Source organism: Cebidichthys violaceus, unplaced genomic scaffold (genome assembly GCF_023349555.1).
Source record: "Cebidichthys violaceus isolate CVI_PGR_0920_01 unplaced genomic scaffold, fCebVio1.0.p SCAF_77, whole genome shotgun sequence".
Classification (NCBI taxonomy): domain Eukaryota; kingdom Metazoa; phylum Chordata; class Actinopteri; order Perciformes; family Stichaeidae; genus Cebidichthys; species Cebidichthys violaceus.
Window position 1 is genome coordinate 121,793 of NW_027176961.1, and position 23,527 is coordinate 145,319.

General features: G+C 39.8%; 1 protein-coding gene across 2 annotated transcripts in view; it reads left to right on the forward strand.

The window, feature by feature from the left end:
• The window catches only part of prkd1 (protein kinase D1), a 40,666-nt gene extending 28,636 nt beyond the window's left edge, over positions 1-12,030 (forward strand). For both annotated transcript variants that reach the window (XM_068737237.1, XM_068737238.1), the window contains exons 17-21: positions 296-394; positions 2,333-2,493; positions 3,216-3,322; positions 6,839-6,924; positions 7,578-12,030. In XM_068737237.1, the coding sequence (XP_068593338.1) occupies positions 296-394; positions 2,333-2,493; positions 3,216-3,322; positions 6,839-6,924; positions 7,578-7,808 (684 nt within the window). In that variant the 3' untranslated portion in view covers positions 7,809-12,030. The remainder of the gene's footprint in view (positions 1-295; positions 395-2,332; positions 2,494-3,215; positions 3,323-6,838; positions 6,925-7,577) is intronic.
• Positions 12,031-23,527: the final 11,497 nt, after the last annotated feature.

A 23,527-nucleotide genomic window follows, 5' to 3' on the forward strand; every position in this document is an offset into this window, starting at 1 on the left:
TTTCAAACATGTGGGTAGAATGAGCCTCAAACCTCCTCACTGGGATCTTCAATCTGTCTTGAAGGCTTCTTTGGATGCTTTAACACTGTGATAGGATCTGAAGTGCTGGACCAATAGAGAAGACCCTCTTCTTCATGTGGTGGTGTTCATCATCTAAAATCAGGAAATTCGTAGTAGAGATAAATCTAACTGGTCACATTTAGACTCTGACTATAGCGACTATTTCTCTGATTGCTTTGACGAAACATGAATCATTATTAATATTATTAATATTATTATTATCTGTCACCATCAGATCCTGGTGGCTCTGCGTCACCTCCACTTCAAGAACATCGTCCACTGTGATCTGAAACCTGAAAACGTGCTGCTGGCTTCTGCAGACGCATTTCCACAGGTACTGTTTGTGTGTGTGTGTGTGTGTGTGTGTGTGTGTGTGTGTGTGTGTGTGTGTGTGTGTGTGTGTGTGTGTGTGTGTGTGTGTGTGTGTTATATTAACTGAGTCTGAAGCATCACAGAGACTACACAACTTCTCAGTGACATATTTTTTGATGATATCTGACTTGGGGTGAAGTTTTTAATCATAAAGTTGAAACAGTAAAAGTATTCTCTGAAACATAGTTTTGTCTCACAGGCAAAGCTAGGAATCAGCTGACATCGTGACACAAACTTAAAAGATTCAAAACTATTTAAAAACTCTGGATGCATCTTTAAAAAAAAACACCCACCAAAAGTTTGCTTAAAATTAGCTTACCTGAAATGAAATATGGCTAATGTATGTGTTTATGGAGTCTGATGTGAATTACTACATATTAAGATAGTTATATTCCATAAATGTTAACTGAATGCAGCACAGAAACCAGGTTTCGTGTTCCTGGAATTTAAATTGAAATGAATAATTGTAACAGGATTGTAAAGTAGTGGCAGCGCAGCAGTCAGAGTCAGTTCTGCAGGTTTTCAGGGTTTTTAATTAAACACACTTCAAGTAACACAAAACAGACAAACACGGCTCAGTCCAGAGTTCAATCAAAATCTAAACTATGTCAGCCGGGCCGCCAGCCGACTTATTCAACTCTCTCCATCCCTCGAGACCTTAGGGAGGAGCGACCCTGCTCCTCCTAATGTTCTCCACGTGTTCTCCTCTGATCGGCTTCACATTTCTTCATCTGCCTGACGAGATCAGCTCCAGGTGTGTCTCTCCCCACACCTGATCCCAATGCTCTCCTGAGGGAGTGGGTGGAGCTTCCTCTAACTACCCTGGACCCCTTACACACCATGCTTACATAGTATTATGTTCTGTCCCACTCATTGTTACTTACACCAATATTCAATATTCAAACATAAACAGTCCTCCATGCATCTGAATTTAACACTGATTCGTCTGTTGGTGTGTAATTCATGCACACGTGTGTGTGTGTGTGTGTGTGTGTGTGTGTGTGTGTGTGTGTGGGTGGGTGGGTGGGTGGGTGTGTGTGTGTGCATGAACATCCTGGTTTGGTCACGCTAACAAAAAACCAAAGGCAAACACACAGATCTATGTCTGTTGTGTCTTCCATCTACTGTAGAGTAGACACACACATTATAGAGCAAAGATGACACCAGGCTCAGACAGTCCATTAGCTTTCAGTGCAACTATTAGCAGCTTTCTGCACTCTTCAGTCTCCTCTCCGGGAATCAGTGTGAGACGGTTAGCTGATAGCTGTAATGATGCATCAGGCTGTTGGGCTCACACACTTCACTTCCTGTGTCTCAGAGCCTGCTACTCCGTATATATTCTATCAGGAAACAAACAAATACGGAGGGAGGGGCTGTTAGCGTGGGAGCTAGCTAGCTAGCTGAGTCACAGTGTTGCCAGATTGGACCGGTTTCCAACCAACTGGGCTACTTCTGATTACGCTGGGCTGCTTTTGTCAACATTTGACATTAATATTGTAAAAAAAATTATTTCATCAATCATTGAAAAGAGTCATTTTATGGTCAAAACACTAATCAAAAGTCAGTAAACATGTTATGTTATGACTCACTCAATCATTGACTGATTTAATTTGAAGAGATAATGAAGAAGAAATAATGACTTATCTTGACATCATCGTCATGGACGTTGACACGAGGATTGTGTATTTGGTTGTTCAACACGTGTTGTTGGACTTTTGTTGGAAAATGCTCGAATAATGAGGAGTAACTTTTTCATAAGATAGACTAACTGATCAAGTACTGGATTAAGAATTAGCTAGCTAGCGCAGTCCGATGTCCAGACGCCTCACTCCACGGCAACAAATCGCCACGTCATGTGGAAGGTTTCGTGTAACCGACCTCCGTTCTCGTCGTGTTTCAGGTGAAGCTGTGTGACTTCGGCTTCGCTCGGATCATCGGCGAGAAGTCGTTCAGGCGTTCGGTGGTCGGCACGCCGGCGTATCTCGCTCCCGAGGTCCTGAGGAACAAAGGCTACAACCGCTCTCTGGACATGTGGTCGGTGGGAGTCATCATCTACGTCAGGTAGGAGGCTCACCTGATGGGTGACTTTGTGTTTGTTCTCTTGTTCTTTTTCCTTTTTATTTGCTCACCTGGTTTTATCCTCCTCCCTTTCTTCTTCTTTTACTTTTAACTTTTCTCGTGGTCCTCAGCAAAAGTTGACCAGCAAACGCTGCAACATAAAACATAAAGCAAACTATATTATCTAAGTTTAAATCATGACCATTCCATAAACTGAATTCACTAACAAGGACCACGCCAATAACAATATAAGTTTCAAGAGGTTTATTGCTTTATGGAAGAAGTGTTAGATTTTGGAAGCGGAAGGGTTCGAGGGATGAAGGGATGTAGGGTAAGGGATGGGGGTCGAGGGATGAAGGGATGTAGGGTAAGGGATGGGGGTCGAGGGATGAAGGGGTGTAGGGAAGAAGAAAGGAGGAGGGTAGAGAGGGTCGTACAAAGAAGGTTGGGGGAGCGATGGCGGACTGTTGGTGTCTGGTGGCTGGCAGGAACAGAGGAATGGAGACTGTAGAGTGGGGGTCTGGTGGTGCAGATTCCTCGTTGTTCCTGTAATCCAGCGAGATAGAGAGAAAAATAGAAAGACAAAAACGGGGTTGGGGTGGAGGGATGTGGAAACTGAGTCAAAGAGGAAATGAGCTGTGTCCAGGGCGTGGTCCCTGTTCCTGAACTAAGTTTATGAAACTCAATTTAAATCTGTAATGATTTATGTATTTTATGTTCTGCAGTCTCAGTGGGACGTTCCCTTTCAATGAAGATGAAGATATCAACGATCAGATCCAGAACGCTGCCTTCATGTACCCTCCTCATCCCTGGAAGAAAGTTTCCCAGGAAGGTACGTAACACCGAGGACCATGAATCAAAGTCCGATCCAGTTCAGATCAGAGTTTTACAAAGCTCGACCTCCAACTCTACAGTGGTTCTTTTTGCTCCTCGTACAGTCATGAACAGGAAATCTTGAGTTATAAACCTGTACATTTAAAAGTCCTGGATAATCTGGATACTGGGTCACCTTCTTCAGGTTTATAATCATCCTCTTCCATGTTTAAAGGTGCTTCATCAACTTAAGTTTAGTTAGTCAATAAATGCTCAAATACAAAGAAAGTTTGATTTTGTTGCTCTGGTTTTGTGTAACTTGATGATCAGCTAAAGAAGTTAAATCCAGTGCTGTGATGAGTCCTGCAGAGTCCAGGCAGTCAAAAACCAAAATGTGCAAAACACCTGGTGGAGATCGAGGGACCCAGTTCTCACGTATTTTGCTCTTATTGAGTCCTACACAGACTCAATAGGCAAAATATACGATTTCATGGATGCAAGCCAAGGCAACTAGGCTGTACACACTTTGCACACACATTAGCAATTGAGACAAAGTCAATGCAAAGACGCGAATGGACATGAATAGACAAGAAATCGCATCGGGCGTCGCAATTGAGGCGAATGGCGCGTCATGAATAATTCAAAATTCTGCTCATTCGCAGAGCCGCTTGAGTTCAACTGTGTCACGAAAGCCTGTCAGCGTGGAGATTCTCCTCCTGTCATCGCTGCATCCTGACGCTGTTGAATCAGAATCAGAAACGATTGTAGCTGTAGGTGTTTGCCATCAGCTCTACGATACCTCGTATTAGTAGAGACACTATGCGTACAAATGTGTGCGTATAAACGAGGTTGCCGCTACGCCGTTATGACGTTATGTTGAGTGTTGATGGAGCCGCTACAATGTTGGCAAAGCCGAGCATCGATCGATCCAAACTCCATTAAAAAAAACAAGCGTTTTAGAAATGATTTGCTTGACGTCTGGCCGACAGAGCTAACAAAGCATGAACTCAGACTTTTTACAAATCGGCATCATTAATGTCCTGCTGTAATCCAGGACCTCACAAAAGGCTCTGGACCAGATTTCAAAGGTGTCTCTCCCACTCACTATTCATACATGCTGACTAAATGTTTTGCAGTTTGAATATGTAAAACTCCTGAGCATTAATAAGCTTTTAAAAGGTAATTTTAGTCACAATTGCAAGTGACAAACTGTCTCATGATTTTAAAGACCCCCCCCTCCAAAATTTAGGAATTGAGGTTTTCAGGGGGTCTGACGGTGTCACTCAATCCCCTCGGACCCCCTGTAGACCCTTATAGTTTGAGTTTATTCTCCACCATCAGTGGTAGTTCATCCTCTACAGGATGAGGTTCAGGGATGTACAAAAGGACTAGAAGGACCAGGTTTCTCTTGTGAACGGTCTATTCTGAGTGTGATTAAACACCAGGATGCTTATGGAAACGTACTAAATGTTTTTACTTATGATTCAACGAGTCATATTTCTGTAAAACGTTGCCGAGGGTCCACATATCAGAACTTCCTCTACCAACAAATCCGAATAGTCAGAAGATCCCCTATAACATCACGATCAAAGATGAACGCTCTGGTTCACCTTTCTTATGTGACTCAGTGGTTATTTCTGGTGAGTGTATTATTCCTCCCTGCTGCAGTATAATATCTCCGACGCTTGAAGTCAGTCTCTTTCCTGCTGCGTGACTCATGTTGTCGTCATTGTCTCTAAATGCGTCCGCCGCCTGTGTTGGCTGGAGTCGTCTTGTTGACTACGAGACGGATAAATCAGCCTGACTCACTCGCTGCTCGGCCCGGATGCCCGAAGGGCTCTCAAAGCTCCCCTCCACCTCCTCATCCCGCCACAGCGACTTCAAAATAAACCTTGCACAAAGTCATTTATCTGTCAGGAGGATTAAATGTCAGAGAAGAAAAACTCTTAGTGCGTCAACTAATCTGCATTTTTCAAAGATCACTTTAAGGGAAGACACTTTAAATGGATTCCGTAACTCATTTATTCGTCTGCCCACAAACACGATTCAAGTTTTATAATGGTGACACTTGAATAAAGAAGTTGTATTGTTATGCTAAACATGGATTGAATATTACGCAACTTCTTTCACAAAAAGATGTTGCATGATGCGGTTTAACAGCAGTGAAATATAGCTAGTCAATGCTTTTAAATGTACCCATTAACACTTCAAATGTTGTCTAGGAGAAGAAGAAAGTCAAAGTTTGATCAGTCAAATGTCTCAGAGGACTACTCTATATGTCTGAATGTCTTTGAGGCTTTTATCTTGTAGAACGTCTCTTTATTAATAGATGTTATTTAGTTTAGTAGATGGAGAACAAAACGCTGTTCAATGGTTCAACCAGACTGACAACTGAAAGCGACAAACATCCCCGATATCCCCGTTTTCCTACGAAGGTCCAGCAACACCTGTCACTTTAAGCTCGTTACATGAACACAGTCTTTTCAAAATAAACTTCCGTCTTCACAGGAAACCACTGTGTTAGGTTTAGGCAACAATAACTACAAAGTTAGGTTTAGGAAAACGTTAACAGAGATCTCCAGGATTTATTTGTCGCTTCATTACTCCAGTAACTTTCGTTGTTTCCTGTGAAGATGGAAATTTATTTTGAAAAGACTGTATTCATGTAACGAGCATAATTGACACGTGTTGCTGGACTTTTGTAGAAAAACGAAATATGAGGAGTAACCTTTTCGTATCATATCATACGACCCGCTGCATGAAGATGAGTGAGAAGACTATATAAGAAGTGGACGTTTGTTTGATTAATTTCATTCAAACTATTTCACATTTAAGTAAAACATTTGGTGTCTGATACTGTTTTTATCTCTGTTAGTTTCATGTGCAGCATGAGGCATTGAACATCCAATCATTGGCCCTCTGCCCAAACAAAAAATTGTCAAGAATAACTTCCTGGACAACACTTGCAGTAAGTTCATGATTGCGAGTAAATCTGTGTGAGAGATGTAGATTTGAGTCTCAGAGCTGGCGCTGGATGGACAGACGTCGCCATCGTTCGGCCTCACTGTTAGAGGAAAACAAAAAGAGAGGATTAACAACCAGGGTCATGTGACTCCGCTGAGAAAGAGGAATGAAGGAGGGGTTAAAAAAAAAAAAAAAAAGCCTTGAAAAGCAGCGAGAGTCCCGGCAGTTCCTGGAAAGAGAGTGAGACGGACAGATTCGGGGGGGTATTCATGTGCTGCTCCATTCATGTGCATAATGCCAAGCGATGGAGGCCTCTGTAGACCTGAGGGGCCCCGGGGTCCTCGAGCTGTTCAGACCGCTGACCCCTGAAGAAATGTTAACATCATGTTAGCTTTGCTCATTAGCCCCGACTGGCCCCTCACCACGGGGGGGGGGGGGGGGGGGGGGGGCTACATCCTCCTCCCCTTCGTCATCCCTCCCTCTGTTGGACACTCGCTTTACCTCAACATTTCTCGCTCATCTTTCTTTTTTGGTTTCCTTCTTTCCTTTTTCTTTCTTTCCTTCTTTGCAGCGATTGACCTGATCAACAACCTGCTGCAAGTAAAGATGAGGAAGAGATACAGCGTGGACAAGACCCTCAGTCACCCCTGGCTACAGGTAACATTCATTCTGCATCATCATCGCTTCTGTATTTATTTAAATGTTAAATCAGTGGTAAAGGTAAAGGTCTCACTTCACAACCAACGACTGGACGAGGAAGTCGAAGCTAAATTAAAAGAATTAACAAACTTTTTACAAAGTAAAGAGAAGAGTAAAGTACAGGCTAGACATAATGTTAAAGATTACTTTGTTTTACTTTTAACAATGAATACCAGACTAAAGTACATGTTCCTGACTAAATTATGTTCAATTTATTTTGTATAGCCCAAAATCACACATCACAAATTTACTTCAGAGGACTTTACAACACATATGACCCGGGACCCTCACATACATGGGTACAAACAAGAAGAAACCTTAGGTAGAGCAACAGAGGAGGGATCCCTCTAACCTCAGCCAGTCCTAATTATAAACCTGAGCCAGTCCTAAGTATAAACCTGAGCCGGCCTTCACTATAAACCTGAACCAGCCCTAACTATGAACCTGAACCAGCCCTAACTATGAACCTGAACCAGCCCTAACTATAAACCTGAACCAGCCCTAAGTATATAAAATAGAAAATGTCATGAATTTAAAAAATGAAAGTGTTAAAACATGACAACACTTCTGGGACCAGTATTATTTTAGGGCGTGCTTGCTCTCTCCACCAGGACTACCAGATGTGGCTGGACCTCAGGAACCTGGAGTCCCGGATGAACAAGCGCTACATCACCCACGAGAGCGACGACCTGCGCTGGCATCACCACGCCCAGCTCAGCGGCCTCGACTACCCCACACACCTCGCCAACGGCCCCCGCAGCGACGGCAGTCAGGCGGTGGAGTGCTACCAGGAGCACGAGGAGGAGCTGGAGACCCTCAGCGAGAGGGTCAGTGAACTCTGAGGACGGGCCTCCAACACGACAACCAGCAACTGTTACAAAATGAAAGAAAAGCACAAATTAAAACAGACGAGGAGACATTTTAAAGATACTTCAATACTTTGACTAAACTAACCAACAAAACACTTGAAAACAATCACTAAACTAAATAAGGGTCAGTCAGATCTACAAGAGCTCTGCAACTTTAGCTGAAAGCCTTAATGTCTTTTACGACTTTAAGATCATTCACTTTTATCTTGTTTTTACGAGGGAAGGATCTCAATTATTTCATTTTGTAATTATGAAGTCCTTGTTGCTTGATAACGAGGTTATGATTTATGTTAGATCCTTGTTTCGTAAGCATAGTTATTTTATCCTGTAATTAGGAAACGTAAACATCTCTTAATGTTATTTCTAGTAAAGGGATTGTCTCTTGTTATTAAGAGATCCTTGTTCTGTCATCCCAGAGTAAGGGTTTCTTAATTATCTTTTCTCTTTACTACGAGATCCTTGTTTTGTTAGTATGAGGTAAGGGTTTTGTAATTATTTTCTTATGATTATGATTATAAAACCCTACAGAAGATAATCAAGGAAACAGATCAAATTAGCATACCTTGTAATTAGAAAGATTAAAAATAATAGAGATCTATATTTTATAATCGCAACGCACAAAACTAGAAGATTACCTTGTAATAACAAAACAAGGATCCATAACACAGATATTTATGAAATGCAGAGTCATAGCAAATATATCTTCTTTGGTGAATGCCAAGCACTTCCATAGTTTTCAGCCTCGACACATTATTTATGAAAGAGACTAAAGCAGCACTTCTTGTTTCAGACAATCAGAAAAAAGACGCTATGAAGAAGCAGCTTTCATTTAAAGTTTTGTGCCTCTCGTTAAATCTTCTTTTACATTTGACCAGTAGGCCATTTGTTAATTGTCCGTTGTGTCACAGATTGTCTCTTACTGATATTTCAGAGCCATAGATTCTAACTTGCACAAACCTCGGCCAGATGAAGACGAATGAGTCAAGCAGACCGACATATAACGACATGCGTTTTGCTATTTTTCTAACAAAGAGTATCGCATCCCTACTCAAATCGTCCACTGGATTTGACCGTGTGTAGAATAAATGTACAATGCTTAATCAATTAAATAATTCATACATTAATCAACAGTAAAAATAATTGTGAGTTAAAAAAAATGCAAAAATTAAGAAAAGAGTCATCAGTGTTCAGTTTCAACCCTGACAAAAAGTATTGTCTTTGCGTGTGATGTGATTATTTAAAGCTAGAAATGTCTTCTCTTCATAGAAGTGAAACTCTACGAAGGACAGTTACAGTTAAAAACAGGGTTTCATTCCAAAACGAGATATCCAAAGTGATGCAGTTATTCACCAATAAACCAGCTGCATCCGTAAAATAAACAAAACAATTCACTAAGATGATGACGTACTCTACGTTTCAGGTAACTTCTGTTTTCTGAAAATGGATGTGTAGCATTTTGGAATGAAAATCCTCAATTGCTCGAAAATCTGTGCCAACAAATACCAAAAAACTGCAAGATACATGGATATTTCAGTTCGTCAGTGTTCTTTTCTGGGTATATTTGTCCAAACACTGTTTCCACATTTAACTGGTACTGACGGGAATGTTTAGATGGTATTTTTGCATTTCCAAGGATTCTTTTTTCTTTTAATTTTTGTGTAACTCTGTCTGGACCACAGGGAGGCGACAGTAGCAGAGCTCCCCTTTCAGTGGGTGTGGCCAACTGTGGTGTAACAACAAAATGGCCGTCCGTCAGTCTGAAGTCTTTCTGTTACAAACTTTTATGTTTTCAAAAAATAACAAGCAGCTTAGTTGTGTTTGTAGTTGGACGGAAGGTTCAGCTAAATGCTACGTAGCGTCTTCTGTTAGCAGAATGAACGTTGTTAGCTTCTTATCGCATTTACTGTACCAATAGCCCAAATACACAGTTGTTCTTTTCGGATGGGACAAAACTTCAAGTCAGGCTCTGGCTCATCTTTTTTCTCAATATTTAGTCCAGTTAGCCTTTTGGATTATCTTCACTTTTGGAAGCTTATTATTCAATTAACCTGAAAATGAACCGACAGATTCATCGATATTGATAATAGTCATTAGTTTCAGCCATACTGCCAACTCTCCTTTATCACTATTTTAAACATTTTAGCTAATGTTGGCCTGACCTGAACAGTTTTTAAACGGGAAAAAGGAATAGACATTAATAAGAGAGGTATGATCAACCAGTACGATAGAATAGAAGTAACAATAAAAACGATCAGTGAGTCTAGTATGTAAACATGAGTTTCGTCAGCTCTGGAAGACTCAGCCCGCTATGCTGACATCAATCCTGCCATCTGGCTCGCTGTACTTCTGGCTGTCATGCAGTAAAAACTGAGAACATTTGAAAAGGGTTTTTTAAAATGTCTGCACTTCATAAAACATAAAAAAAACATGACTTCAACCCGTTTTGTTTTTTTTCTCCTCTAAATCACTTGATACTTTGGCACTCGAGCATTCAAAATGACGTTTTTTTCTTCATGTTCCTCCTACAATCTCTTTCCACCAGAGCACACGGTGGGCGGCTGTAATGATCACCGCAAATTAATTTGAAAAAGATTACAGTTTATTGGCCTTTGTGCCGCTCCGCGGATAGCGGCGGTTCAGAAAAGGCCTCCCGTCAGGCTCTACACGACGTCTGTTTACCGATAAGCAAGGCAGGGTTGAACTGCCACATCGTGAACTCCTCCCATACAGAGACAAAGGAGAACAGCGTGCATCAGGGTTATTATGTTGTTATTACACCGCCATAGATCTGAGACATAAGGGCTGTTTCTCTGAAGCCTCCATGGCCTCGTCTTCTTCGTGCCTCTGTCTCTGATCAGTGCTTCTGTCTTCAGCTTCACCTGGAACAGGAACACCTGTCGCATGTGTTTCTCTGTAAAGAGGTGACGCATCCACATCCAGCATTCGTTGAAATACTTTGTGATTGTGTGTGCAGACGGTGCAACAGTGGTGTGTGTGTGTGTGTGTGTGTGTGTGTGTGTGTGTGTGTGTGTGTGTGTGTGTTATCTATTGTGAAGAAGCTGGAGGTGACTGAGCTCATCCATTCAGCTACGATCTGCTACTGAAGTGTGTACAGGAAGTACTATGAAAGGGGACCAAGTATCAGTATTTGTCATTTGTCCCAGAGACAATAAGCCTTTCTCAAAACACAGCACACAAAATCAGAGTTTTGGGGGTTTGGAACTTTGCAAGTTGAACTCTGGAGTCCAGACGTGGTCAGCTGATACACCTCATTGTACTGTATATTTATAAAATACTTATTCAAATACCCTACACCACTCTGCGAATGCTTGATGTCATACGTATATATTTATAAATTTGTATTCATAACGTGGCGAGATCTGTAAATATAAGCTGTTGTATAACTAGCAAACCAATTTGGCAGCAAAGAATGTTATATTTCAAGTAATTTAATGTACAAAGGTGAACGTATCTTATTTTTAAATAGCAGAGACATCAGAGTGACAGATTGTTCACACAGGGACGACTACACTACTCCCAATGAGTCGTCCCCACAGACGACTTTACACATTTTAAGCAGATTAGAATAAAATAGATGTACTATACTTTACTTTGATGAGCGATTTATTTCCCCACAATCATTGAACAGAGCCAGGCTAGCTGTTCCCCCTGCTCTCAGTCTTTGTGCTAAGCTAAGCTAACCATGCTGCCTGTTTAAAAGATATGAGAGCTGTACGGATCATTCAATCTGACTCTCAGCAAGAAAGAGCAGAAAGAGCACACATTTACACAACTAGCCTAATTATTCCTCTCAGTGAGGAACTTCTATTTGAGTCGATATTTGGGGTTTTGATACCTCCAGACGATCTTCTGATTCGAGTTCCACCTGCAGTGGACATTAGTCTGTTTTAATGAGGACTGTAGCCTGTGTGTGAGCGGTCACAGGTCTGATGCTGTGATAGATAGAACACAGACCATGGTGAGTGTGTTGGCAGGATGTAAACGTGCCGGATGGACAGGTTGCTGTGCGTCTCAGCTCAGTGTCGTCCCTCTGGATGTGTTCAGCTTGAGGCTCAGAGCCGCTGTCCCGTGTGTCCGTGTCGCTGAGCGGTCGACTGTTTTCTGACGTGGCTTCACTCCGAACAAACCTGCCTGAAGTGTTTGCTACCTTCAGGAACTTTGAAGATGTATTTTTTTCTGGATCATGTTTAAATAAAGATATTTTAAAATCAACTTGGAGATGTTGTTCTGTGGCTTTTGTGTTTGGTTAACAAATATAATACTGTGATAATTAATGTGGATTATTTTCGTTTCCCTATACAGTATATTGGTTTAGTATAGTCAGTTTGTACCAAACAAACCTCAACCTTCAATGCTTCATGTGTTAAACCTGCATTCTCTCTAGTGTCCACCAGGGGGCGACTCCTCTGGTTGTATAGACGTCTAGTCTAAAATGACTCTACTTCTCTCTTGATTTATTAGGCTTCTAAACGTCTACAAACCAACGGGTGACATGAAGATGACTACGTCCACCTCTTGTATACAGTCTATGATACCACATGGTTAACGTTTGATAATTAAGAATAAAGGTAATTTTTAGAAACATCATTGACGTTACTGTTGTCACTTTTATTGAATAAAAACAACTCAAGCTTGAACAAATTGTTAATCATAATATTGAATTGATGCCTCGCTGAGTGGCGCTCTGGTAAACACCGTTAGCTCCGTCACCACCTGTTTGCCATTGTTTCACTGTTAGCACCGTTAGCTGCTAGCCGACGGCATGTTTAGATCCCTTCTCGATTCTTAAACCGGTAAGCTCGAGCGCTCAGTTTTTTTCCAATTTCTGATCTGCAAAGAGAACAACAAGCCTTGTGTGAGTGACAGTTTATCTAATGAACCACCTCCAAGGAGTGCAAGACACATCTGCTGCACTTCAACACTGTGAATATTAAATTAGAACACATCATCTCAGATCAAATATTACTTTTTCTCCTCACGGCACAATAAACATCTACAGAGGCAATATAGAAGTCTTTACGTTAAAGGAGATTCAAAAGTGTAATTGAATGAGTAGAGAGCTGAAGTCTCACATTCTGATGCTTCTGTTGAGGCACTCAGAGCTCTTGGAAAATGGTGTTCACAAACACTGACTTACTTATAATTTAAATAACACAAGATTTTGTGTTGCAGCTTTCCGATGAATTCGATAACAACACAGTCACCGAACTTTTTGGAGAGTCATGGTTTTCTTACTCATCAGCAATCAACATGCATTTAATCTAGTATATATATACATACATATATATATAAAATAGTCAAAGTATCGAAAGTTAAAGTACTCATGATGCAAAATGGCAAATTTCAAAGTTTATAGAATAACAATAATCATAATAATCATAATAATAAGCTTAAATTATATAACATCTTTTATAATGCAGCTCAAAGAATGTCATGAGAAACAAATCAATATTCGTATTTAAAAACACAGTTATTTAAAAACACAGTTATTTAAAAACAGGGGACACAAGAAGAGTGAACAATAAAATAATAAAATCTTAAATATTAAGCTACAAAAGTTGATGTTTGTAAAAACAATTTCATGGTATTTAAATCATAAAAACAAGCATTAAATAAAAAATGTATACAAAATAAATACAGTTAGAAAAATGTAGAATGAAGTTTTGAGAAGTACCATTTTCACTAATGATACATAAAAACACATGAAATATCAAGTAAAGCACGTTGAATTCATACTCATGTACAGTACTTTGATGGATGTATTCTTTATGCTAAGCTAGGCTAACCCTCCACAGAGAAGCATCCCCGGAGGAGCTCCATAAGCGGAGCGTTTAGCGCTCCTTGTTTCCCTTCATGTCGCTGCTGGATGGTGATGGTGATGATGATGATGATGAGGGGTGACAAAGGAGAGACTCAACAACAGCGAGTGAGAAATGTCTCCTGACAGGAAAAACACTCTCACGTCTTTATACTTCACATTAGTTTAAATGTACACTTTTGTTTTTAGGTAGAAATACTTTAGATTAGGAGTACTACTAGTACCACTCCTGCTATTAGCAGAAGTGTATTGCAAAGGTATTCTAAATACTACTAGACAAGTACTACAAGAGCAATGTAAATACTACATGATTATTATTATTCTAGTCTACTACTACTACTACTACTACTATTGCTGTTAGTACTGTAACTACTTCTACTACTACTTCTGACAAATCTGCTTTAGCCATTAATACAACTACTGTTATTATATAAGTACTACAAGAGCAATGTAAATACTACATGATTATTATTATTGTAGTCTACTACTACTAGTACTACTATTAGTACAAAAACTGCAACTCTAACTACTATCTGCTGGTACAACTACTCAGCCGGCTGCTTTTACTTATCAAAGAGTACTGCAGTGCTCTAAATACTACAAAACCACAGCTGCTACTATTGTTGCTGCTAGTATTACTACAAAAACTAGAAAAGGATTACTTCTCGGATCCTAACAGTAACATTACTGCTATAAATACTAGGTCTAGTACAGTATCACTACTCTTACAATACTCTTGTAGTACTACCCACACTGTTGCGGCTAGTAGTACTTCTGATATAATACTACTGCAGGGATTAAACGAGTACAACAGCACTGTAAGTACTACATGATTGATGCTTCTAGTACTACATCGACTACTAATACTACTAAGATTATAATAGCATAACAACTGTTACTACTACTAATAGTGTTTCTACTTCCACTGTACCTGCTGATAGTATAATACTACTAAGTACATCATTGGAGCGCATTACTACATTGTACCAGTGCTACTATTGTACTACTATTGCACATCTATCTACCATACAGTTATTGTCATGCATTTATTAATATTACTGCTGATATCACTTGCACTACTACAACAGTACAATTACATGAATGTGCATGTACAAAAATACTGTTACCTGTACCATGAGTACTACTACTAACATCAGTATTTAGGAAAACGTCATGGATGTCTATCTATCTCTGTAAAAACTACTAGTCTAAATGTATTATTTAGTCTATTTATTTCATTAATGTTCAAACTGATAATCTTTATTGTCTTTTTGTAAATACACTTTTTAAAAATGTGTTTATCGCACAGAAAAGAGAGAAAAATAAAAACAAACAATCAAGAGATTAACAATAATAATAATAGTTAAAAGCTCTATAATAATATATAATAGTATATATAATGTTTCTGTAATAATAAAGAATATTATTAAATAATGATAATAATATAAAATATAATTCGTAACAAAATATTTACAATAACAATATTACAACATGAATTATGAATTATTAGTTAGAACCTGTGTTTTATTCTTTTATTTTGACAGTACCATGTGTTCATATCACTCTATTACTGTTATCATACAAATCATATATAATATCGCAGCAGTTTGAACATATTATTTTTATATATCTATATATCTATATTTTATTATTATTAAGGATGAAATCACTAAAGTGATCATTTTAAAGAGAATAAACATCAGGAGTGTCTGTCGGTGCTGAGGTTGAAGTCGCCACAAGATGGCGCCCAATGAGAGGCAACCATCTGTGTGTGTGTGTGTGTGTGTGTGTGTGTGTGTGTGTGTGTGTGTGTGTGTGTGTGTGTGTGTGTGTGTGTGTGTGTGTGTGTGTGCTTCTCTATGAGGATGTGTGCTTTAAAGGTTTTGTGTGTGTGTGTGTGTGTGTGTGTGTGTGTGTGTGTGTGTGTACTTGTGTGTGATTTCCCATGGTATGAGTCTTTGTGTATTTGTTGTCTTTTGTGCATTTCTGTCCCTGTGTGTATCTCCGTCTTTGTCATCCATTTTCGTCTGCTGCATTTCCTCGTGTGTGTGTGTGTGTGTGTGTGTGTGTGTGTGTGTGTGTGTGTGTGTGTGTGTGTGTGTGTGTGTGTGTCTGTGTTTTTGCCGCCGAAAGCGCCTCCCAACACCTACCGCGGTGCTTGTTGGGACACCGGGGGCCACATGAACACGAACACACACATTTAAGAAACAGCAGACAACAAAAACAAACAAGCCTCCCTATATGCCAATTAAAAAAACACAGAGACACAGAGAGAGAGAGAGAGAGAGAGAGAGAGAGAGAGAGAGAGAGAGAGAGAGAGGCGGGTTTAAGACAAAAAACAGAATTATTTTAGAGACTCAGTGTGAGCCATTAAAGAAAAAAGGAGCGTCTTCGTTCTGCAGCTCGGACGATGAAATCCTCCAGATTTTTTTTTATCTCCAAATCGCAAATATGAAACACGACAAACAACCACAGAAGAAGAATCGTGCAGAATTTTAACTAAAGTGCAACAAAACACACAAAACAGTTTGTGGAGTTTGTTTCTCTGCAGCAAAACACATGTCGCACCCCCCCCGAGCTCCATGTCCTCACACCGCTGCAGTACAAACACACACACACACACACACACACACACACACACACACTGTGAAACCTGTCACATGTGTGTAAATGAGCAGCTGCAGGAAACTGAACCGAGTCGTGGTTGTGTTCAGTGTGTGTAACATATTTAAATACTGTTCAATAAATACACACTTTGATTAATACTCACTTTATTAGTTATATGAAATACATACATGAGTATTATAGCCTGTATAGATGCATTGTGTGTAGTTAGTTTATTTGATTCTTAGCTCAGTGTGAATAAAAAGCTGGTTTTGAAGTAAACGTCTTTGCATTAATACTTATGTTTAACATTGATATTTAATTAATATTTATATCGTGTCAACTATAAATAGGCCGAAATGATAAAACACAAGATATATTAGAGAAACGTTGGTGTTGAATAAATACAAAATGGAAATTGTTAAAAAAACAAAACATTTGATATATGAATTGTATAAGTACATTTAAGTACTAAATATTTTAGTTTATTCTTTACATTCGTTATCATAGACATGTATCAAAAACACAAACAGATCGTAGTTATTACACCTTTATGTCACATTTTAAACAAATTGTTAAATACTGTTGAAAAAGAATACATTTATAATTTGCATGGAATAATCTATCAAATGATCTGCAAAAGATAACACTGCTTGTTTATTATTTATAATAAAAACAAATAATGATAACAACAACAATGACAAAAAGTAATAAATAAACGTATGTCATAAAAACAAGCAGCAAAAATTACAAAACAAACAATTGTGATCATGTTCTTTTTAAAATCATGATAATAATAATCATGATAATAATAATAATAATAATAATAATAATAATAATAATAATAATAACAATAATAGATGTATTATAATAATGTTAAAATTAACAATTTCTCATTTAATTATGTTCTGTTTGAATTCTACATTTAAACATTTAGATTGTAAATGTTTAAATTTGTGTTGGCCCAATAAAATAAGAAATAATATTATCTATTAAAAAGGTAAAATAATGTTATTTTAAAATACTGATGATAATTTGCTCCACATGTATGTTTAAATAATGGTGTTAGAATAATATTTACAGGAGTTATTATTCACAATTTAAAACAAATAGAATCAATGTAAATATATATGCGTACATTATTTTGTCCTGAATTACCACATGTTACGTTTTATTATGATGTTTTCTGTATTTTGTTGCAGCAGAATTATTCAGTTTTTCGTTTGTTTTTCTTCATTTTTGCTCTTGGTGTCTTCTCGTCTCGTTTGTTCACTTCGAGCCGTTTTCGTTTCTTCACTTTCTGCAGAAAGAAGCTGAGGAAGAAGAGGAAGAGGAAGAGGAAGAATAAAACACACATTCTTTGTGTTGAGACTCTCGTTAAGCGTCCGCCTGCTGAGGCAGCGAGCGAACCATAAAGCAGCCTCCGTATAACACCTCATCAGTTCTACAAAGACGCTCTACGGGGAATTCAAGCTGCTCGCATGAGAACCTTCAGCTTTCTCTGCTCCTCTGTAATCACTGCGAGTACACATTATTAATATCATTATTAATGTGTTCATCTTTCATCATCATCGGCACGGGTAAAGGGCATTTTATTTCATGCAAATACCGAACAAGCAGAAAAAACAAATACAAAAGAACGAGAGAAAAGAGCAGAAACACGACATGAAGGTATAAATACACATTTAATCACATAATACTACGTATATTTGTTCTGCTTATTTCTTTATGTTGTGTGTGTGAGCTCTCTGCTCAGTTTGTTTGTTAATTTGTATTTCTTTATGTAATTCATTTCGTACATGTTCAATAATAAAGGACACAGCAATAACTAACATTTAAAGATAAACTACTTTATTATTATTTTAATTACAAATGCACTCTTGTATATTTATATTGTATTACTTTATTTGTATCTTTATTTATTGGCTGTATTTTATTTTAATGCTCATATTTATGTGTCACCCTAACAACACAAAAAAAAGATCATCCTTCATTTTTAAATAAAAATGTTTTTAATTATTTAGATATGTTTTTTGATATGTTTTCTGCTCCTTTTCTTTTTTATGTATTAACATTTACGGCATTGTGCTGTAGAAATAATATTGGATGTGAAATAATAATAAGAAGATGAAGCTGTGCTTTATGTATTTGTTCCTGCTGTGATATTTAGTTAATCCTGTTTAATCTGTGATTTGTTCAGAGATCACGTTTCACTGTGTTCATACACATAAACACAACATGAGATCACATCAATGATGCATTCATCTCATTCTACTTTATACTTTATTTATTGTTCTTCTTGTGTTTCCGTCGTTGCATTGATATGTTTTATTGTTCATATGTGACGCGAGTATAGATCTCACAGATGTGTTTCTTCTTCTCTTGTCTCTACCTTTTATTTCTATTTTTACATGTTGTGAGCTGTCAGCTCGACGCCGCGAGGCACCGGAGTCTGCAAACCACCAGCCGCCATATGTCTCTCGCCCTCCCCGTTTACTCGCTTCATTACTCCCTCTCTCTCCCTCTCTCTCTCTCTCTCTTTCTCTCTGTCTCTCTCTCTCTCTCTCTCTCTCTCTCTCTCTCTCTCTCTCTCTTTTCAATCCCTTCCTCTGTTTCTTCATCCTTGTTGCTGTATTGATTTGTTTATCCCTCTTTCATCGTTTAATCTCTCTTCTTCCTCCTCTCACTCAGATTTAAAATGAATCAGAAAGGTTTTCATACATTTAGATACAGTGGAGCCAAAATATTAAAGTATGATAATCTTTATGTTTCTTCATGTGGAGACTTAGTCCTGATCCTCTATGTGAACCAGTCTCAGTGTAGTCCTGATCCTCTATATGTGAAACCAGATGAACTCATGCAGGTTCACCAGAACCTCCTTCAGCTCAGACTCCAGCAGAGACCCGGTCCACCGTGGACAGACCCAGATCCTCCAGCAGAGACTGGTCCACCGTGGACAAACCCAGATCCTCCAGCAGAGACCTGGTCCACCGTGGACAGTTCCAGAGCTCCAGAGGGAGGAGAGAGCTCAGCTCCTGACAGCAGCGTCTCCTCCTCCTCCAGGAGCAAAGCTTCTCCTCTCTGCTGGAGACCCAGGACATATTGCTGGACCCGCTGGAAGGAAGGGAGGCACGGGAGAACCAGAACCAGGACTGAGAGGGTCAGACTGTCAGACCCTGTTGCAGTAGAATGAGAGGTTTTCTAAAGAGTCTGGAGCTCAGAGACACTACAGCTTTAGTCCACAGGGACCAACAGAACCAACAGAACCAACAGAACCAAGACTACATGAAGCTCCTCAGAGCTTTAAAGTCAGATTCTGAAACAGACAAAACGTAAACATTCTGTAAAACAACAGGTTTTCTGAGGTGAGAATATTTTAATAACATAATAACAACGTGTGTGTGTGTGTGTGTGTGTGTGTGTGTGTGTGTGTGTGTGTGTGTGTGTGTGTGTGTGTGTGTGTCACTCACTGTCCCTCAGGTTGTGACATGTTAGAACATATTGGGCAGCTAGATACTTCCTATCTCTCTCTAATTTTGAGATGTCACTACATTTTTTAAAATCTGAAATTACAGAGTTGAATTTGTTAAAGTTTTTCTCTCTCTCTGTCTCTCGTTCTCTCTCTTTCTTTCTCTCTTTTTCTCTCTCTCTCTATCTTTCTCTCTCTCTCTCTCTCTCTCTCTCTCTTTTTTTCTCTCTCTCTCTATCTTTCTCTCTCTCTCTGTCTCTTTTGCTCTCTCTTTCTCTTGTTCTCTCTCTCGTTCTCTCTCTCTCTCTCTCTTTCTCTCTCGTTCTCTCTGTCTCTCTTTCTATCTGTCTCTCTCTCTCTGTCGTTCTCTTTCTCTCTCTCTCTCTCTCTCTCTCGTTCTCTCCCTCTCTGTTTCTTTCTCTCTCTCTTTCTCTCTCGTTCTCTCTCTCTCTTTCTCTTTCTTGCTCTATCTTTCTCTCTCTCTCGTTCTCTCTCTCTCTTTCTCTTTCTCTCTCTGTCTCTCTCATTCTCTCTCTCTCTCTGTCTCTTTCTCTTTATCTTTCTCTCTCTTAATCTCTCTCTCTCTCTTTCTCTCTCTCTATCTTTCTCTCTCTCTCTCTCTCTCTGGCAGACAGAGAGGGATGATGGGTTTGTTGCCGTAGTAACTCCTTCATTCAGCCTGTTGGCAGCATCAGCATCACCCGATGACGACACACACACACACACACACACACACACACACACACACAGTTTTCCCACGTCGAGATGATTTAGTTGTCTGTTAGGAAACAAAATGAGACGAGACAACATGCCCCCCCCCCCCCCCCCCCCCCCCCCCCCCCCCCCCCCCCACATGTTGATGACATCAGACTCTCATCGTCCACTCGTCTGTTTTCTTCATTTCTTCATCTCAGAGCTTCTGTTTGTTGTCAGATCGAAGATGAGATGAGATGAAATGTTATTGATCGCTGCAGGAAGACGAAGAGGAAGAAGACGATGATGAAGACGAAGATGATGTGAACACAGGAGAGAGATGATGACTGAGAACAAGACAAGATGAAACACGTTGAAGACGAGTGGTGTCTCAGTTTTCTGTTGATGGCAAAATGTTTCCAAACAGTTTTACTGTTTTTATTGTTTTTACTGTTTTTACTGATTTTACTGTTTTATTGATTTTACTGTTTTTATTGATTTTACTGTTTTTATTGTTTTTACTGTTTTATTGATTTTACTGTTTTTATTGTTTTTACTGTTTTATTGATTTTACTGTTTTTATTGCATTCAACCACAATCCTGTCACGTCCTGTCTCCATCTCTCCATCTCTCCATCTCTCCATCTCTTCATCTCTCCATCTCTCCATCTCTCCATCTCTCCATCTCTTCATCTCTCCATCTCTCCATCTCTTCATCTCTCCATCTCTCCATCTCTTCATCTCTCCATCTCTCCATCTCTCCATCTCTCCATCTCTCCATCTCTTCATCTCTCCATCTCTCCATCTCTTCATCTCTCCATCTCTCCATCTCTTCATCTCTCCATCTCTTCATCTCTCCATCTCTCCATCTCTCCATCTCTCCATCTCTTCATCTCTCCATCTCTCCATCTCTCCATCTCTTCGTCCTGAGACCAGAATGCTTTGCAGCTGAAGGTGTCTGTCTCTGATGGGACTAGAGAACAATGTGACGGTTCTAAGAGGCCCTCTGATGTTCCTCGACTGACGCTGAGTGGAGAGGCAGAAACAGCGTCTTCTGTCTCCACAGCCGAGCTACCGCTCAACAACATGTCTCCATTTTAAGACTGAAGACATCGTGATACGAACAAACTTCTGGTGCTTCTTTTTAACCACAATAAATGGAGCAAAAACTTCTTAGAATGCTTCTGTGTGAATACATTTAAAAGAGTTTCTGTTATAGTCACACGTCTCTCTGTGAAAACAATCTCTACTTTATTAATTATGTCTCTCTCTCTTCTTCATGTTCTGTTGGATTGATGTTCTCTGTGTGTCACTGCTGCTGTTTGAAAGTATTTTGTTGTTTTTGAATTCATTGTTTACTCCCTGAAACAGCTGTTTCATTTAATAACGTTGGATTTTTACTATTAAATAAATGTGGAACAGAAAGAACCTGATTCATATTCATTCACATTTTGTTTGTTATTGTTGTTATAAACTCATCACTTCCTCCGTATTTACTGGATGTCTTGATAACGTTTGATCAGTCCTGTCATGATCACCAACAAGAAGATATGAGATATTAATCAACATTGAAATAATACAGCTGATAGTGATGATGAAGGTTATTAAGAAGGTGTAAGCAGACAGAACACATGTTTCTCATTCAAACCCCTTTTCTATTTAATGTTCATTCGTTAACATGTTTGCACTGCTGGCTGTGGTGCCTATGGATAACTGATCTGCATGTTGATATATCTGTAATCTATAATCCATAAACTGATGGTACTTTGTAGAGCATCTCAGTCCTACATGTTGATGATGATGATGATGAGGACTCTCTGCAGGCTGAACCACTCTGAGCACTGATGACAGTAGAAGTGGTGGAAGCGATCAACAGCAGTGTATTTGTAACAAAGAGGGTCTGAGACGTCGGCGGGGTGGTCCGCTAGCACAAAGAGCTGTCGGGTTGGTTGGTTCTGATGTTTCTCCTCTTGGCCTTTTTTCCTCCTCTCCTCTCTCGCTCCGTTTAAAACAAAGAGCCGGCCGCCTGTCAATCACTTGGTAATAGCCGGCGAGGAGAGGCGTCGAGGTCGTCATGACTCCATGAAGAGCCTGCTTGCGAGCTGATTGGATGAATTAGTGGCCGTGATCGTTAGCGGCCCCGCGCTCCTTAATGTCTCTGTATTAGCACTAATGGAATGCAATTTCAGCTTCTCCCTCTGCTCTCCATCGCCCCACCCGGCCGTGATCCCGGGGGCACCGCCGAACCGTCGCCTAGGTAACTGCAATCACGTGCCGACGCCCGGTCCTCCTTCCTCCTCCTCCTCCTCCCATGAACCCCTCAGTGAGACAGAGAGACAATTAGAGATGGCTCTTAATAAGAGTCCTGGTGCTAAAAGAAAATGACCAATATTCTTCCTCAGGCAGGGAAATGATTTGAGCTGCAGCCAGTTTTTGTGCAGAAGCAGCGGGGGAGATTAGCTCGATTAAGGCCAAATCAGACCTGCTTCCAATTTGATGAGGGAAGAAGCAGAAGAAGATAATGGCTCTCAGATTGGTTTCTCATGCAGCTCTGCAGCTCGGGCCGTCACTGAGGGAATTAACCCACTCTTTGTCTCTCAGGGTGACTCCGGTCCCCCAACCGATCGCAGATGCTAGCTGCTAAATTAGGAAGCTAAGATAACCTTTTCTCCCGTGAATTACTTCCATATCCAACTTGGTTTTGGGGCGGATTAGGTTTCCAACACGGCTACTAAAAATAGTTGCTTCTGTTGCAGGTTTCTGTCGGACACATTGAATACACTCGTGTTCATCACTTCAACCAGAACTCAAGATAGATAGACCTGCAGGTACAAACAGCAAAGGTACTGACACGCTAGCGCTGCACGAGCCACAAGTTCTGTGCATTTCTTTGCAATGATTAAAGGAACTCTTTTGGATTTCCTAATAATAGATCAAACATGTTGGTGCCCCAGTGTACAAGAACACGTGGTGCAGTGCGCTCTAGCGTTCCCTTCCAGTGGAGGAACCCTGATGCATTCTGCCAGAGAACTGATCACATTCCTTATGATGCAAATAAAGAAAGGCCTACAGGAATGCACTGCTTTGG